General features: G+C 36.4%; 1 protein-coding gene across 2 annotated transcripts in view; it reads right to left on the minus strand.

Annotated features, from left to right (window-relative positions):
- RASGRP1 (RAS guanyl releasing protein 1) overlaps positions 1-20,076 on the minus strand; it is a 46,855-nt gene that overhangs the window by 20,219 nt on the left and 6,560 nt on the right. For both annotated transcript variants that reach the window (XM_064512434.1, XM_026093943.2), the window contains exons 3-6: positions 6,915-7,020; positions 4,722-4,784; positions 3,422-3,553; positions 2,154-2,307 (exon numbers count right to left, since the gene is read on the minus strand). In XM_064512434.1, coding sequence (XP_064368504.1) covers positions 2,154-2,307; positions 3,422-3,553; positions 4,722-4,784; positions 6,915-7,020 — 455 coding nt within the window. The remainder of the gene's footprint in view (positions 1-2,153; positions 2,308-3,421; positions 3,554-4,721; positions 4,785-6,914; positions 7,021-20,076) is intronic.

Consider the following 20,076-nt stretch of genomic DNA (forward strand, 5'->3'; position numbering starts at 1 on the left):
TAGCAGCAGATACGGTAAAGTAGTCTGGTATTTGATGGATGCAAGAGTGGTGTCAAAGTGACTAACTCAAGAGCCTCAATAGGAAAGCAGAATCCAGATTCTCATGAGAGATGTCTGGGCTCCCAACATTTTGTAGTTATATATTAAAATGGTTTCCAAACACTAGCATACCTACAGTTATTACTCTGTGAACCACTCCCTGAATTTCTTTGCTGCAAGACACACGGTCTTGCGGAAGATTTTGCTATGTGCTGTATATGGTTAGGGAATTAAATATTCCTTTCTGACTTTGTAATGACTGACTTTATGAATAGTTATCCCAATGACTGATAACAGTCTCTCATTTGCAGCCCCTCTTCCAGTATATGCTGCCAAATAATATAATAATAATAAATAGTTAATAGCTAATAATAATAATAAATAGGATTCTGTGGCTTAGCATGTCATGAACACATTCTGCAAAGAGTTAATGAATAGAACTATTTAGTAATAAAAGTATTTTCTGATCCAAGCTTTCAGTAAACTAATGTTTTAATTTAAATTTATAAACAAAATGTACGCAGGGACCCATGTTCCACAGGTATGTAACTCTGACAAAACAGACTGTGACTGTGCCTCATACTTGTTAGGCTCATTAATCATTAATGACTTCATGCCTGCAGAGAGCTTTGAAAATGTTCAGAGTTATATAAGCTTTAAGTATTATTACTGCCTACAGGTAGCAGTCTATGCTTGACTTTGGTTCTACAGCTCTTTGAATTTAACACAATACACGAAGAGTCATGTACCTTCAGCTCAAAATAAAGTACAACTATACAACTAAACGCACGACTGTGAAATTTTTTGCAATCTGAGAGTTCCTTTCCTGCAAGACTTCATCTTCAGATTCTAGATTGTTATCTTTTACTTGCTCTCACTGTTATTATCACACTGACTTTGCCACTGTCTTAGATTTTGGTCTCTAGAGTTCACTCTTCTGTTTCATATGCGAACTGTACCAAGCTTGAATAGGAGTAATGCTGCAGCATATACGGATGTAAATGAGGCCAAGGTGCATAGGGAAGTTAGCATTTGATCAGATAAATGATGAAGCTGAGAAAACAAATCAAATGAAACAAAATAAAAATGAGATAACCCCAGGAGAATCGTTTGTGTGCTTGAAAGCTTGTCTAACAAAATATTTCACCTTGCATTACAAGTAAAATTTCAACATTTTCAAATGGCATATTTCAAGTGCTTTTCTATCCCAAATCTTTACTTTGTTAAGCACAACAAAAAATGGCAAGCAGAGTCCAGTGGACCTCTTACATACATAACATCCCTTGTACACTGCAAAGCAATGCAGTATTGCTTTCTACTGCCACAGGAAATTAGTATTATAGGAGATATCCCAAGTTTCCTTCATCCCATTTTACCCTGATTACTGAATTGAGTCAGAGGAGGCTGCTTATTCCCCTGCACAATTATACCACTTGTTAAAATAAAAACAGATTATTTGGAAGAGGATCAAATTGTTTGCTCCTCTTCTTTCCAGCTGACTCTGCTCCATCTCTGTTCTATAACTGCTTAAAAGGTTCACTGCCTGTGTATCTCCCTCTCAGATATGACTGCAGCAAAAAGGTATGCACCAAGAGTAAGTATCATTGGCTATTTCAACACTAGCAAAACAAAGAGCCTGGATACAGAATCATGTAGCGGTATGTATCTGTCCATACATTTAATGGTTAGCATACTCCCTGATAAAATTTCAGCTCATGCCAACTAACACTCTCAACAGCAGCTGGTTATGGTGTGGGGGACAGCACAGACCATGGAGTGTTCCCAATATGCAGAATAGGTCAGCCCACTCTGTTCTGACAGACATGATAGTTTAGCCATTAGGACACGAGTTGAGCAGAGATTGTTCTGCTCAACCCCAGGGCCAGGTGACAGGCCTTCACGCGCTTCTTTTACCCACACCAGTCGATATATAGATAACAGTTTTTCCAGTTGATTTTGTAACTGGCCTTAATCTTTCCAAGTTTCCTCCACCACAATCATTTTGATAGTGTCTAATCACTTGCATTGCAGGGTTAATACGGTAATACCAGCCCTCTTCCATCTTTTCTATGGGCTTCCCACCTTTGTTTAAAAAAAATTAATAATTTGCTTACCGATATTCTTCTGAAAGACTTGAACTCAAGATAGGTAAGGTGGTCCGAGAGCTCCTCTGGCTCAAGGCGATCAAAAAGAAGGGAGACTTTCCGTTTCTTACTGGTGTTGGCCTTTACACGCTGTGTTAGCTTTCTAGACCAATCCCTGGAATTTCTTTCAGACAAATTTTAAAACAACCCTGAGTTATTTTCTGAAGAGCAAACTTTTCTCCCCGTAACAGAAAACGGTTACACTGTTATCATGCTTTACAGCAATAAAAAGTAAATTACTTGAATTTCTAAAGAGCAAGATCTTTTCACTCAATATGACAAAAATGATATTGTTGGTCTTTAAGTATTATTGTAATGTAGCATGAAAATACAGTACAACTATATTACTAATTAACATGAGATCATATACTGCACTCAGAATTGCTGTCCCTAATTTTCTGTCTCCACTGAATATACCCCAGTGCTCTTCCATTTAATAATTCTCAATAGATTTCATTGACCAGCCTCTGGATATGAGATGTTCCCCTATGCTATTTGTCTATGAAGTAACAAGATTGAATTGGTTTTGAAAAATCTAAATATCCTCTTTCGTAGCCAGATATGGAATGTATGTCAAATTCTGCTCTGCTTTGCCTGTGCATTTCCAATCAAAGTGTGAATTTACACTGTTAGACAGTTCCGCAGAGCTATCTTACTCTTATTTAAAAAGGATGGCTCACTTCCCAATGGAGAACTATGTGAAGTATAGCTGTGGGATTTATTCATGCAGAATATGTCATCTCATAACTAAAAATCAAAGAAAATAACATCAGGAGTTTGACAATGAAATAAACTCTACCCCCTCACTGACCTGTGGCTTTAAAAACGCAAAAATATTTTCTTTACCTCATGCATTACCTGATTAAAATGTATTCCCCCGTCTCATTGACTTCAAGTAATCTTTCAAAATCTTTCATTCTCTACAAGTTTTCTGAATTCCCTGCATAAAGTAAAATTTATCTAGCATAGAGAATCAGTACAAGGTCTATATGACAGTTAAATCCAACCTAAGCCATTCTTAAAAGTCATTCTATTTCTTTACATAACAACAATTTCATCTGTACGGATGTATAAATTCTTGGAAGGATGGATAACACAGGACTGTTATCCTGCAATAGACTAAAACTATCCTGCTATAGGACCATTATCCTGCCATGCTGGAGAGAGACTGTATTTGAATAAAGGAAATTTGATGGCAAAAGTTTGTTTTCCAAGCATATCGAGACTTTGACACTCACATTTGAGTTGTGTCGATTAGATGACAATGTAACTCCTCACCATTAGCTTTTACCAGTTCTTGAAATTCCTCCATAGTTTTGGTTAGTTTGGAATCCATTTTGAACATAACCCAGAACTCTGTAATCCAATACCTATTGCAAATTGAAAATATGGGGGGGGTGGCAATATATTCAATGTTAGTATATCCAGTTTTATATCATATCTAGACAACATACATATTTCTTTCCTCTTTATGAGCTTGTAGAATTTGGCCAAATTCTACAAGCCTTAACTATTTATGTAAAGCTTGAAATTATTTGGTCTGAAAATTAAGAAAGTCCACTATGATGATAAGAATTTAATCTATTAACTGGAGAAAAAAAGTTACAAATTAAATATATAAATATATCTAATAATTTAAAGGTGATTGTTTCATCTACACATATAAAATATTTTCTAAGACTACACTTTTGTATTCTCGGCATTCAAATTGTTTCATTCGTATAAGTTTCAATTCCCCAGTGTGCCTTGTGACCCATGCATGTGAAAGTCTGGGCTTATTCCAAAAAAGGAAATGCACATTGTTAAGGACACCTACATGTATGAATTCTGCCTGCAAGCAAAAATGTTCTCAGATCACACACAACACTAAGGCATTCTGATCTATCCAGTAACCTTGAAAAAACAAAATAATTGCCATAAAATAAATAAATAAATAAAAAATAAAAACACACCAACCACCCCTATTTTTGCTAACTATTCCCCATTTTATGTAAAGGAGATATATTATATGCTAATCTATTAGCACAGTCAAATCTACTTTTTCTCTCTCTTGTTTTCTGTAAACTAAGATATTGAACTTCGTGTTACACTTAATTCAAAAGAAAAAGTATGATCCACAATCACTGCAAGTGACTAAGGAGAATCATCTATTGAATACAATAGTTTTGCCCAATATAAAAATAGCTGCAATATCCCAAATCTACTTTAAAAAAAAAAAAAAAATAGACCTACAATGTAACATGAGACACAATGCTACCTATTCCTGAGCACTGTCAGTTTTCACTGATATTTAGGGCACATATTCATAGATAATCAGTTCAAAATTAAGATCCAATTAATTCTTGTACTCATCTTCATGGACCTGCACAAGGCCATTCAAGCATTTCTGTGTCAAGCTGCTTAAGCAAACCTTGAAAAGCTGTAGGACTACAACTGTTTCTCTTTTTAATGTCAGCTTAAGATATGCAAAAGCATTCTTATGTATGGCACATGGACAGCTGCAATCTAATAACTACCAAACAAAAAAAACTTTCTTACCTCACAAAATAGCATATCTTTACACATAGCATGGAAGATTTCTTTTCTAAAGCATTAAGATAGGTAGAAAACTGTTAAGGAAAACCATAGCCGTTCATATATGACAACACACTTGATATGTCCCTACCCATAATCAACAGGAATCATTCCACTGATGTCATTTAACATCAGATTAAGGTTTTATACAAAACATATACAATGTGCACACCAGGATTATTAGCAGAGATGTGTGGTAGGTTGGAGAGCTGTAAGTAACACTGACATAGCCGGTCAAGCACTGAGTAGTGTTAAGTAGTGAAATGAGCCTGCTTTCTACATGTGCTCCTTTGAAACCTGCTTCACAATTTATTATAAAACTCCTGCACTCGCACACCTTGCTAAAATATGAAATAATACCAAGCTCATCAAGAATTATTTTTATGAAGAAATACTTTTAGTTAACTATGATTCACTGGAGCTTCTTCTAAAATGGATGCTATTTCCATTTAAATATAACCAGTTATACACAAGAGTGGAGAAAAATCTGAAATACCTCTTCTCACTAACCTCACCTCTCTAACCGTTCAACAGTTTTCATATGATGTACTGAGATAGCTTGGGGCGGGGGGGAGGTAGTTTTTAGTCTATTAGGTCTTTGGTGCAAAATAACACGTTTTTGTACAGTAACTAATTTCTTTTGAAGACATGGAAAATCCACTTGGAAGAATGTCATGAATATTTTGATTCTTCTGCTGCAGATTACACATACATTTGCAGTATTGCACAAACTAATTGCATGAAAATATCTTGCAGACCCTCTCACAATCTGATTGAGTATGACTGCAGCCTGAATCTACTCCTACTTATGGGATATACCATCCATCCAAGATTTAAGTGCCAAGATTAGGTGCTTAAATTATATTGACTGTAGAGCTAAGGAGGTTTGAATAGGTGCCCAGGTATTTTGAATGGCTCTGAAATGAACGTCTGAAGTTAGATTGTGTTCAAATCATCAAAAACTATCTAAATACACTGACGTAATTTAAGGATGGAAAATGGTGAAACTGGGATATTTCTAAGTTTTTTTTAAAGTACAAAAGCCCAGATTATTTAATCCATTCAAATCTGTCTTTATTTTTCACCAATTCTGCAGGGAGCTATATGCAGAGTCAAAAATCCAAGCATGAAAATTATTCAAGTCTGGTAAAAGTTTGAATCACTTCTCTGATCATAGAAAGTGATACTTCCCTGAAATATGCAGGCAATTAGTAATTACTGCCTTCATTTTCAAAATAATGCATGAGCCTAAATTTAACATGACATTATACCAACTGGTAGCGTGGTACATTTGAAGTAATGTTTACTCCATATTGTGGTTAGAGAAGCATCAGGATGGTCAGAATCTAATGTTACACCAATCTCTGTTGTAAAAGATGCTGCCTTTAACCCACTGAGATACAGACAGTGGGGGAAGAAAGGATTATCTAAAATAAATCATACCAAGATTGATGAGAGATTCTTAGCATGTCAGGCCTGCTTCCTAATTGCATTGTGCTCAACTATTTATGAGTAAACATTCTGTAATGCTAATAAGTCAGGTAATATATTCCACAATTAAAAATTCCTAAATAAGACAGACTGATACTGCCAATATGATCTTAATAGCTTTATTGTGAAAATCTAATGAGCCACAAACACACGTATGAATCCAGGCAGTGACTTCAAAACAGCAATAAATGAAGAAGAAGATATATTTTAATAATTAAAAAATATTATAATTTTCTTCAGTGCACACTGTAATTTTGAGTTGTGTGAGAAATACTGTTTGTGAAAATGTTTCCTCTCCAAGTGATACAATCAGACTTGGGATATTTTCAAAAGTTATGGCTTTTGTTCCTTGTCCTTCTACTTGTATGGAGAGACAGAGATCTGAAAATTTAGGCCCAGGTTCACAGTAATTAACTGAGGTGCCTAAATTAATCTAACAGCTGTTAAATGTTTCCTTTATAGCCAAGAGAGGGTGAATTATCCTACTTAAAATCTGATTTGGAGTTTCACTTTGCCTCTGTAAGCAAAGTAGTTAAAGATTCGTATATTATTTTATTAATGGAACAGTAATACACTCATAGATTAACTATCCTCTATTTATGCACTTCAACATTGTCAAGTATATCTAATTTTACCTTAACAGCAGGTGAATATTACAAAGGATATAGATCGATGAGTTTCTGGAGCATGTCCGCAGAGGAGATGATAAATTGATGCATGGTCAGAATTATCTTTAGCAGCTGGTTGTTCTGATATGCATTTCCTTCTAGATCTGAAAAAAGAAGGCAGAGTATTCTTATTGGAATCTTACCAAAACTTGGTAAACAGCATGCAAGAGGCTTTTTCAGCATCCTAATTTTAATCAGGTCTGTTCACCTTTTATCTTAAGGACAGCAATTACTTACTAAATTAGGAAGCTCATCATTTTTCTGGAGAGCGCTATACAATACCAATCTATTTTTTTACATTGTTTTCCATTACAAGGATCTAGAAGACCCTTACAGAAAAAAAAGTTGCATCTCAAAAGCACTAAAAATATTCAGAGATAAATATGCATACTGATTTCAGCCTAGCGAAGCATTTAAACAAATGCCTAACTTCAGGAAGATCAATATATCCTTTGAAACAAAGTAATAAATTAAAGCAAAAAAGAATTAGGTTACTGATCCAGATCAGTCAGTAGTATGACTAAACTTAACAAACAGAATGGAGATATTTTTAAGTGCACGTGAAGCTTTTTGCTCAGCTGACGTACATATTGCCAAAAAATACACACAGATTAGGTTCCATATGTAGGTATGAAGGCAACAAGCTATCACTTAGGCAGAAGTCCTGAGATGCTAAGTCATGCATACTCTCAAGATGGACCCAAATGTCCTTAACACACATTTTCTTCAACTGTTCCTTACATGGATTTCACTTGAAACAGGCTTTTAAACTACTCTTTCTTCTGTTTTTTCTTTCCCCTCTATATTTGGAGAAGACCAAGGGCATCAAACATGCCAGAATGTTTAAAAGTTTGCGTTTCTGTAACAAACACTGTAGTGTGTTTCATAAATATTCAGAGATGATATTTTTGCATAGACTGATGAGAGAACCTAGCTGGTTTGAACTGGAATTGGACACCTGTTCAAGCATAAGAGAAGTTTTATTTTTTGAGTAATTTTAAATACATTGTCCTGTATGAGGATATATGTAGTTATTACTCAAAACAGCAATAACAATAGCTACATATGTAGTAACAACGCGCAATAAGGCGAAACGGAAGCAGCAGGTAAAACAACAGATTTGCAGCATATGAAATGGCATCTCTTACTGTAGGAAAAAAACATTTTTAAATTGTACAGCACTGAAAAAGAGCATTAAACTTAGCTCACTAACAGAACAATATAATCCAAGTTAGTTACTGAGTAACAGTTTCCATACCTTTATACAGCAAGGTACCAAACATGAAGAGTAGACCCCAGAGCCGAGGCCTTTCCTTTTGCACAATAAATTGCATCTTTAGTAGAACTAATAAAGCCTGATTTCCTCTAGATCTGTCCCCTTCCATTCTTCACTCCACAATAGTCCTACTCATGCCCTCCATCACCATACTCTCCCCTGAAAGTCCTCTCTTCCCCTTCCTCCACATGAATGCCGTACAACTCACCTATATTGTTCAAAGCTATCGGCTACACAGAAGGCAACACACGCTGTGATTGACTCTAAGCTGACTGGCCAGACAGCAAATCAAACCGAACAAGTTCTGGGCTCATTCAGCAGCCCTTCCACAAACACAGGGACCAGTCTAGGTGTCTCTCTTCTACACATTCAATTTACACAACATTTATAGGGAACTAATCTTTGAAGCTCCTCTCTTTCCATTAAATTTAGTTTAATCTGGCAGACAGATTGACCCTGTAACTACTTCATGAAGAGTAGAACTAGTTCAGCGGAAGGGTGACCGAGGATGGCCTAACCTTGAAGTTTGCAAATGAATTTACTGTTTTAGCTGTCTCTCTGAACCCCTGAAAGCAGAGGATATGCTGGGTATCATATCTGGTGTGAGCAACTTCATTTTTCTACTAAAAGAGTATTCAGTTTGCTGGAAACCCAGTACAATGAGGAATCTTGCAGTCTCTTACTATTGCAAGCCTAACAGGCAAGACGGGCGGAAGAACGCTGATTGGTGAACTCTGCAGAGCCTATGTGAACATGCATCAGGCTACTCGGCATTATCAAGCCCAGAACACTAACATTAGCATCAAGTAATCTTCAGAACTGAACATGAGGGGCCATTTTATGTACCTTTTATAGTTAAACCTAAATTGTTTTGTGAATCAGGCTCCTAAGGAACAATTCTATTTTCAGTTACACACAAGGTGAAAATCTGTGTGTCCCATAGCCACGTAAATGAGGTATAGTATAGAGTATAGGCACCAATAAGCTAAAAGGAGGGGAGATTTAAAGCAACCAGTGTTTAGAAAAATATTAACAGCATTATAAATCACAAATTTATAAAAAGTAACAAAACCAAAACATACACTTCCTTCTTACTGTCTGTACACAATAGCAAATAATAGGAAATGAAATTTGTTCTAGAAGCAATATTACATTGTAATTCTAGAATTCTCAATAATGCAGAAGAGGCAGAGGTGTCCAATAAATATTTCTGTTCTAGTATTAAACAGAATGTAGTCAGATTGTAAAATTAAATATTTTACATTCCAATCACAACAAGGGAAACTGTTAATCAGATGCTTACTAGGGTTAGTTATTCCTAAATCAGTGTCTTATCTTTTTAAGATTTTTTTAAAAAACTGACCAGAGTCATCTCTGGATAGTTACTTCTAGACAGTAAAGCTTAAAATCTTTACTAACCAATCTGGAAAACACAGAACTGGAGTCAGTCAGTTTTACATTGTATAATCATTTTAAGCTTCCTTCATCAATCACAGAGTCAGCAATTCTGTCTTTATTTTTGCTTCATTTCAATCAGAAGTAGCTTCTGAAAAATGGATCTTCTTAAGGTAAGGGGGATTTCAGGTTCGTTTTTTTAAACAGCTGATGCAGTATAATTAGCCCAACATTTTAAGGCAAACTGAAACATCTGTGCTCATATCACCTATTTTGACAGAAGCAAATCATTAGAGAGTTCACATGATCAGCTTGTCCAACAGACTCAAGGTATAACGATCTCTCCGCAATGGAGTATGGCAACAGCTGAGCCAGTGGGTACTAGCATCTCTTACTGGCTCCATTAGAAACTTAGAAAAGCTCTAACTTAGAAAACGAGGCTCTCAGAAAACAGGTCTGTTTATAGTCTCAGACTGATAAAGACTGATACAGAGAGAGCAGTGGAGAGTTAGGAGAATAAGATGTACTGTTTGCGTCCAGTTTGGGGCCAGCAGAAAATTTCCTATGTGCTGCTATTGCCAATGTATAATTTAAAGCTAAACTTTCAAAAGATAATAAACAAACCCCATGACATCTACATTAAAAAAAAGAAATCCTGGAGATAAATCTCCATAGGGTTATTCTCAGTCTCTTCTTTTAATACAGTGACAGGTTTAAATTAACAGAAGCAGCTGCAGACAAACGTAGAGATTTGTGTACTTTTTAAACAGTCCTTCCAACCTCTTTTTTTTTTTTTTTAATGTATTAACTGAGTTCCAGAAACATGATAGGGCATTCACTAATCTTGAGAAATACTGAGTGTTCTGCTCAGCAAACGATTAAACTGAGACAAAATGAAGAGATTATAAATATTCTGTTACTAACCATGGGCACATCTTTGAAAGTTGAAGGCTTTTTGGTAGTTATGTGTGAGAATGATAGAGCACATTTTATTGCCTGCTTTAAAACATCAGTATATAGGTTTAGATTCTGTTCAGAAAATCAATAAAGTTTAGAGCCCACCACCAGTAATCAGTATTTTGGACTGAATCAGTGCATGTTCCCACAAGATAGCAGTCAGAAACCAGTTTTTTGCTAATATATTCAATATATTATTAATTGTATTTAACCATCCACTGTTGTCTGTACAGATGAGAGAAACATACTGTCAGTTGAACTGGAAACCAGATGAGTCAGGGTTCTTAAGAAATGACATACAAAATTACAGTTAAACAGAGAGCTGAATGACTGGAAGAGAATATTGACCAGCAGTCTCCAAAAGGGGATAGAAGAAAAACACTGACTCTTTTGATACAGAAGTTATTCTAATAGACTAGTGGAAAATAAAAATTAGGACTGGTGAATAGGCAACCACATCACACTTGAAAAAGATCCTGAGCTGTCTCTTGCCTCTTACACTACGAGCTTTCAGTTTTACAGCATGAACCAAAGTTTGTGTGTTCCTTGCTTGTGTTCTCCCATAATTTCATTCATTACTTAAGAATCTTATTCAGATATAAACTGCCCGGGGATTAGAATGGGTGCTCTGCACCAGGGCACTCTGGGCAAAACACCCAGTATTCACCCATCAAAGTGGGGAAATTGTGGAGAGGGCTGGGACAGCAGAGATCATGATACTTAGCCATTTTGGATCTGTCATTTTTTACTCTTTCAGCATCTCCAGGAAGAGTAGAATTATTCTAGACTTGCACACAGAGCCTGTATCAATTAACATCCATTTTACAAAATTGGTTGATCTGCTAGAGCCTCCATCTAAGAGCTCTTACTTAACCAGAAAAGCAGTTCAATATATGCTTAACTTGGAAGTCAAAATGGCTATGTGCACACATATTAAGTATATACAGCTGTAATTGTATCACCAGCTTTTCAAAAGTGTGCAGAATCAACAAAATCCATGGAGTTAAACTGGTAAAAATGGGTCTGAGGTGAGAAGAGACTCCAGCTCATAGTTTCAGATCAAGAACTGTCATTCGGTACTTTGCATCTCTGACCACTAGGTCATTTATTTGGAAAGCTCACCTCCTAAATGTAGCTGTGTGTAAGGAAGCTCCAAAAGTTATGGTAAACTACCTTTGTGCAAATGGTGCAGCCAATAAGTTGACTTTCCTGACTTTTTTGCAAGGGTGCCTCTGTATGCTACACCATTCACTTGAACCTCCAGCAGTTTCTGTTAAAAGTTTCTTGCGACTCATTTTCATTTCCGCTTGTATACCTGTTTCTAACCACACGCCATGCTGAGCAGAAACCACTGAGTGAATACTAAATAAAGTGGAATGGGTGTGTTTCAGCTAGCCAATTTTACCTTGAGAGAATGCTGCAAATATACTACATAAATGTTAGCTTTGTTTTACTGCAGCAAAACAAATAAGCCACCAATTGAATTCTTTTTTCCTGTAATTGCCCTTATCATATTAAGATGTTTTAATAAATACCCTCTGAAACAAAGAGGAATACACCAGTTGAATATACTTTTCCAGTATTTAACTACATGTGAGAGCACAAAGACATTTAGGGCTAAGTATTTTACTATCTATACAGTAACCAGATGCCACTAAAAATTACAAAACCTCCAAAGCATATGTGAGACTCAGAACACACAGGAATAAGAACATCCTAATCAAGGCCTATCAGCTACTCCATTGTGTTATCCAACTTGTGATACTCTGTAACCCATGATTTAGAAATATCTGAGGAATCAGTTGTTCCTAGCGCAGTTGGGGGAATCAAAGCGCTCAAAAGCAAGGCTAAAGAACAAACTGCCTGCTTTCCACCACACCTGTGCTAAAAGTACTTATAAGAGAAAGTATGTTCTATAGCCAGCATCATTCTACTGAGGCCTTCCCACTCATATGACTACAAGCATAAGGCAACAAGAAGAATGCCAAGAATGTCTTAACTGGACTGAATTTTGCAAGAAGAAAAAGTTATTTTCCTAAGAGTCCTTTATTTCATAAGCACTGTCTTTACCAGCAGGCTCCAACTGTATCACCTAGTGTACAATTTGAAATATATCACAACTGAATCACAGAACACTGGCATCGTATGATCAGTGACTAAATTGCTATGAACATGAGTAACTGATATAAACTACCTGAAGTCTTCTATCAGCCATCAGAAGCCAGCACCAAAAGTAATACAACGCAAGAAAGCATCAAGCAATTGCCAGGTAGTCTTATTAAGCAAGAAGCTAAAAGTAACAGGTTACTCTACTGAAGTGCTGTGTAGATTTCCTTAAGATTTCTGCCAAATGTTTTGTCTGATGGTTTGAAGAAGTTGGTGGGAGGACGGTGTTATAAATGTCCATCTGTAAAATTAAAGGAGCATGTAATATGAAAACTGGGAGGACTGATGCTGTCAAGGTCTAGCATCAGGGAGTTTTATGAAACATACAGACATATGAAATATGGAGGTACAAGCAGAGATACATGCTAGGGTTTAGTGACTGAGTAGAACTGCCATGAGTCAGGATCTCTGCCTCACATGAGAGATGCAGTACTATGAGATAACCTTTGAAATGCTACAAGGAACCAAAGTTGAAGGAAGTATTTCATGAATATTTCATGGGTACTTCATGAAGGTTTCCCCAAAGACAGGTAACATGCACTCTGCTCCCCTTCGGTTTAAAGCATATGTAGCACATACAATAGTTTTCTTACTACAGGCTTATTGTTGCAGCATGGGAATTTGGTACCCCATAAAAGAGGGAATCAATTAAGTGTCCCATTTTTAAATTGATCAAATTTGGTCAGGATCAGATTCATAAGAAGCCACTGTCTTTTGCTCATCAGTTATGACAGATTATCACTGACACAGAGCAGAGATTCAAGTTAAGCAAGGGCATTTACTTTTTGAGTTGGAAATAGCCTTTTATTTTTTAATGACAGACAAAACCTCAGTTAACAGAGAAACCAGGGCTAGGAGCTAATGTACTCTATTCCCCTGCTCCAATGCAGAATCAGTTTTCGCTAAACAAGAATGTTTCAAAAACAGTTTAATTCTCTGTTAAAATTTTACAGTGATTGGAGATTTCTCAGCCTCTGTAGGTGACTTATTCCAGCATTTGAACACCTGTCATTAGAGACTTCCTACTGTCTAGTTGAGGTCTTGGGGCAACTTTGGTAGCTTAAGCCCATTGTGTCCTGACCTGACCTCCAGCAGACAGAAAACAAACAAACAAACAAAACAAACCACACACACATACATTCTCTTCCCCTTGCTAATATATTTTCCTGATTTAAAGCTCTCTTCCTTCTTTTCTTGTCTGAACTAAGAAACATCAGCTTTCTTAATATTTTTCTCCGAAGCCAGGTTTTCTAGATCTCTGGTCATCTTTGATGTCCTCTGAATCCCTTGTACTTTGCACCTTTATGAACCCAATGGGATAAAGTACTCCAGAGGAGGTCCTAGCAACAGAGTTAGAAGATTACTTTGAATGTCTTGTACCTCATACTTTTTTTTAAAAAAAAAAAGTATACATATATACACATATGTACATCTCCCCTTAGAGCCTCTGCCTTTTCTGCAGTGGTACAATATCATTAAATCACTTTCGCTTTTACAGTCCATCTTCACCTTGAGATCCTTTTCTGTAGAAATGCTGCATATCAGGGAGTTCACCATACTTTGTTTTTATAACTGGTTACCATAGCTGTAGAACTTAGCACTTGTCTTTTGTGAATTCTCTTTTATTTCATACCACTATTTCAAATGGTTAATAACTTTCAGAAATAACATAACAACTTAATTAAAATGTTCTTACAAAGATGATGCACTAATGAGGTAAAAGAATGACTGCTTTATTTATTTACAGCAGAAAAAATGGTGGACTCTTGTAGCTCTCCTGCTTTTAATTACAAAAGAGATGCTGGTGAGCCCTTCATGTGACAATCATGTTACAAAGTTTAGTAGACCAGACAAAAACGTTTAGGGAATCGCTCTAAAGCATTTTTTTAAAATTGGCTTGCAACATTAATGTAAAACTGTTCTGTATGATCCAAGGAGTTCTGTTAGATCAAAGTCTATACATACTTAAAACATTAAGTGAGTGCTATACATAAACTTATTTACACAAGAAATTGCTTTTTAAGAAAGACTCCAAAATTAAAATAAGAATAATTCAGTATCTTTCAGAGAGGAAAGAATCGTACTACTTTGCGAGCAATCCTGTACTAACAGAACCCTAAGCAATAAGCCAAGTAAACAGAGATGCTGGAAGAAGCCCTAGCAACTTGGCAGCTCTCCAAGTACACTTCCCACTTCAAACTCCTTACAGCATGGAAAAGAAAAAAGCCAGCACGCCACACAGCTCTCTTGGTGAAACAACCTGTCAAAACCAAATGCTGAATCATGACTACACTGGCTCCCCATGCCCTATATCAGTTCCAGGTGAAGTGACAGCTCTTCCTCCAAGTGCTCATTAACAATGCAAATACAGCCCAGATACAATTGAGTCTAATATGCAATCCAGAAGGGTAATAAGGCTATTCTCTTTAACAGTAGAGAACATTAGGAGAGAAAAACCTCAAGGGAAAGGCATTACCCTATCTCAGAAACAATTTTTGGAAAGCTGTATCTTGGAGAAAGAACTCTGGGTGGGTAATTCTTTGAAATGAAAAGATAAAACTTTTGTTGAGGGGACATGGAATGATTTTGAGAAATTAGAATGTACTTCAAAAGAAACCAAATGCAATGTGGGTGGAAAGCATCCCATTAGCCTTGGAAATTCAAATTAAGTACAGAGAATAAGACAAAAAGTTAAAAAACACAAAACTGATATTCATTGTTCTACAGTATGTTTAGAGTTTAGCAAATTTAGATGAGATAGCTTTTTACCAGATATTCCTTTTCCAGAAAGCCTACAAAACATAATTTGAGCATTCAGTAATTTTTTAGAGCTATAAATCATGATGCTTGAGCTCCAACTTGTAATTTTGAGCTACAGGTAGCTCTTGAATAGCTCAAGCACAATGCCTGGCAGCACAGCTTCCCCAGCATAAGCACTGATGTATAAAACAAATGAGAAACTTCTGAGGCCTATATCACTAGATCACCACTGAACCCAGCTGTATCCTTAGCATTAACTCATCCCACAACAGCAGTGTTTTATAATGAGCTTCTATCTAAATGTGTGATTGATCCAGGGGGGAGCCAGTCATCAGACCTAGGCAAACAAAGTCAACCCCATTTTAAGGTTCAAATTATAACTGACTAGCAGATACAAACCAGGTGTCCTTTCAGAGATTTGAAGATGTTGCAAATCACAGAGATTCCAGTTCCTGGCCTTGATTTTCAATGCTGACTCTCACGCTCCTACCTCTACTCCTGCTGTAGTATTTCTAGAATGATATGTTTTGGTTGTCCATTCTTCACAAACCTCAGTTTCCCAACCTTTGTTCTGACTTCTGGATGAATTTCTGGAATTAGCGTTCACAGACTGTGGAAAACTGGTTTCTAGCTCAGCTTCTGATCATACCTTTGCCCCATCATTAGACTGGGGCATCTTTTGTTCACCATGGACCTTCACCTCCTCCCATCCCTTACCCCTCCAAAAAAATTCTACAGGTTCGCTACAAACCCAAATCATGCCTGATTGCTGTGTATCACTATCAAACATCCACAAACAAAAGCTTCCCAATTGCTGGCTCAAGATAGTTGCAGTATGCTAAATTTTGATCAGTAAAACTTTCACACATGTATTCAAGCGTAAGGTTTACTGGGCCCATTGTATCAGTTACTACAGTATAGAACAAGAGAATCTTGTGGCTCCTAGGTACGGTTGCAGTACATTTCTTACTATTACTAATAAAGGTATCTGATCATTTTGTATGTTATTCAACCTAAATAAGTACTTTGTTTTATGCATATTTTTAAAAGAGTAACACTATACAATAATCAACTTTAAATATAGACAAATTCTCCTGGAGGAAGGGAGAAGAGAATTCCACCCATATACAAAATGAGTATTTTGAAGGTGAATCATTTTGTGAGGTTGAAAACAATTGAAAATTAAAAAACAAAAGAAGCTCTTGAAGCTCAGACACTACTGCTCTCTGCCAGAGGAGTTCCATATTTCAGAATAAAGATTTATTATAGTGTCATATCTCTAAATGATCTTTCATCATGATATAGATGGCACCAGGCACTGAATTCTCCTTAGTATAAGTTCTTTATACATTTGAGTCTTAAAATTGCAGTGTTTGGGGATTCCTGAAGTCATCTCCAATGCAAGTGTAACCTTAGCAGCTCTTCATAGATGCTCTCATATCTTTGCCTTCTGCTAACTGCTGCATTTTCAAGTTCTGACCTCAGTAATTGGGGGGGGGGGGGGGGGGGGGGGGGAAGTGGTATCACATTTAGAAAATTATGTTAGCTTTTTTTCCTCCGGCCTAACCTCCCTAACAGAAAGATCTATTAAACTATGTAGTAGTTTAAGAGAAGCCCCTTCATTTTCAGAGTTTTTAAAAAACCCTGGAAGAATGTTTTAAATATTAACATATGCTTGGCAATAAACAGCAAAATACTGACAGACTTCACAATAAAGCATACACAAACTAAACCGAATACCATAGAAAATAAAATGCATGGGGAAGCCTAAAGAACAAGTTCCTCATTTCTTGCTTTTACTTCATAGATAGGTTGAAGAGAAGAAAAAAAATTGAATTAATGCAACATTCGCAGGAGATTGAATGCTCTTCTATCAATATCTAAGCTTTTGTGCACTGAAGAATAAAAGTTATATTGTTTTCTCTTTTGCCTTTTTGCTATAACCACAATCAACTTTCATAGTTAGCTAAATAGCATTTAGCACTCTACACAGCAGTAACTACTCTTTTGTTCCCACAATAATATTACTTGATCATTAACATAATTTCTGTTCCCAAGCAATACTAGAGCTTCTGCACTGTATTTCACAGAATCATGTCCAGATTACTTAAAACATAAAAGATCAACACCACTATAATACAGAATAATACTGCTAACAAACTTTAATTACTTGGGCGGGGGCAGACATCTCAACATTCAGATTAGGTTCTTAGGCAGGAGGGAAACCTCTGCAAACTTGTGAAGAAAGAAAACAAGTGACCATCCAGGCAAACCCAACAGAGAAGAATAAGTGACAAAAGTTGTGTGGGTAGGTGTGCATATACTTTAAAAGACATAACTGCTTTTGAGTCAGAATTCTGTGCTATAATTTATAGGAATTAAGCTTTCCTAAGCTTTCCTTTGAACAGCAGCATCAACAATCATAGCAGGCTATAAGGATGTTTTGATTTTTAGTATCAATATGCAATTTCTTTACAAACAATTCATCAGATTGATGGGGTACGTTTCACAATGATTAACGATGAAGCAAGGAATCTTTTGGGTAGAGGAGGTAGAGGGACCAAGGAAGGAACCTAAAGACATTTAAGCCCATCCAGACCTCAGGTTATTTTGATACTAATATCAAAATCTAACTCTCCTGTTCTGTAGGGAAGAGAAACTGATCACCATTTCCTCATGAAGAGACCTGGGCATGAGGGTTCCACACAGGTCCATGCTGGGAGTCCACATATTTCTTTTGCAAAACTGAAACCTGTAGCAACTCCTAAAATTTTTCAGGCTTAACATAAATTTTATCCGAATAAAGTATTTGCACTGGAGACTGATGTTCTTCTTCATGGACAAATGACTGGTCAGCAGAGACTCCTCAATATTTAGTATGGAAGGAAAATCCCTCAGTTCTTCTATCTTAGCATTATTAGATATAAATCTATGTTGAGGTTTGGTTTTCATACCTCTGATACATAAAGAAAGCCTAATGAGCCTATTTTTGACTCTACATTAAAAATATCAGAAGTATCAACCACGACCTCTACTACTATGCAAAATGTGGTATTCCAGAGGATACTGAATGGCCCAAGCAGACCAAATTAACCAGAGATCATCTCTTCCCAGTGTCATTGGAAGACAAAAAAAATTATCATTGTTTTTAACAATGGATAAAAATCTTTGTTTTTTGAACTGTGATTGTTTTACTACTTATTGTATGTTTCAACTAGACATATTAGAAAGAGTGTATATTTTTCTGGGTAAGTTGAAGAGGAGAAACTGGATAAAACTTCCAAGTTTTCTGTGTTTTACAGGAGAAGATGATTAAAATGCTCCTGATCCAATGAGAGAACTCTAACTTGCCTGTTTCATATATTGTAAAATGGATGCAATTCTTATCTGTCTTTCAAAGAAGTCCTAAGATTCAATATATTTTTGCATGGTATTAATGCAAAAACAAACTACAGAAATTTTACCAGTTCACAGAACTAGACAGCTCTGCTGTTTTGTTTTGTTTTGTTTTTTTTTTTGCTTGCTCTGGAAAACGTTAACTACGATTAACTGGCACAATTTTAGGCAGCATACACCTACAAAGGCAACTTCACCTTTGCCAGGTTTCTCATCTCTGTCACAACAATTATGTGGAATCTTTCATCCAGATCAATCCTAAAGCAGTTTCCAGAATTTCTAAGGCTTGTTTAGAAACATCTCACTTTGTCCAACACTGAGGCAACAAGCTGGTTTCACACTGACCACACATTGCAGAACAATTTACATCATAAGCTAAGGCTATTATGACCATTAGAAACTGCAAATTGCATTACGTTCACATAAATCTATTAAGAGTATTGCTAATCCATGAGATTATTGCTTTTAAATTCTTTGAAAAATAGTAGTCATAGGTTTAAATCTTGTTTGAAAGATGCATTGTTTTCTAGTGAAGAGTGACACTGCAGTATGAACAATTGACTCCACTGAAGTTTATTGCAGTTGGCCTTCCACATAGAACTGTACTGCATATAACATGTATTAACATGCATGTACTGTGGGAAATAGTACAGCTGTTTTTCTAAAGCCTTTCATTTAAAAGGTGTGTTAAGAAACCAGACACAGGGGCATGGCACAGTGACTCTGCATTTGAAGATGTTTCATGAATTCCTTTTTCATTTGAGCATATTACAACTCTTAACCATCTGCCTCACCATGTTATTTGTCTGGTCTAGTAATAAATGAAGTGCCTGAATTGTAGGATAAGAACAGTCCTTCTATGTGCTACAGTAAACATGCTTGCACTACTCAGTGCAGATGACAATTTCAAGATTTCCAAGATTTCCCTCAGAACACATTCTCTCCCTTCTGAAGATGATGTATTTCAAGCCAAGTTCTATTAATTATTTCTTCGCTTCCTTGAACTCACAGCTTCAGCCACACTGTTGCAGACTGAACATCTACCTTGAATTCTTTATGACTTCTCTGTTCAGAATTTAATCTCTCTGGTGGAGAGGTTCCACTGAATCTAACCCTTCTGCACTCTTTGCACTCTCTAATCTTTCCAATCATCTCAGGACCCTACCCCATGCTCTTCCTCCCCGTGCACTCTCCTCCCCTCTTTGATTTC

The sequence above is a fragment of the Dromaius novaehollandiae genome, chromosome 5 (genome assembly GCF_036370855.1).
Source record: "Dromaius novaehollandiae isolate bDroNov1 chromosome 5, bDroNov1.hap1, whole genome shotgun sequence".
NCBI classification, from domain to species: Eukaryota; Metazoa; Chordata; class Aves; order Casuariiformes; family Dromaiidae; genus Dromaius; species Dromaius novaehollandiae.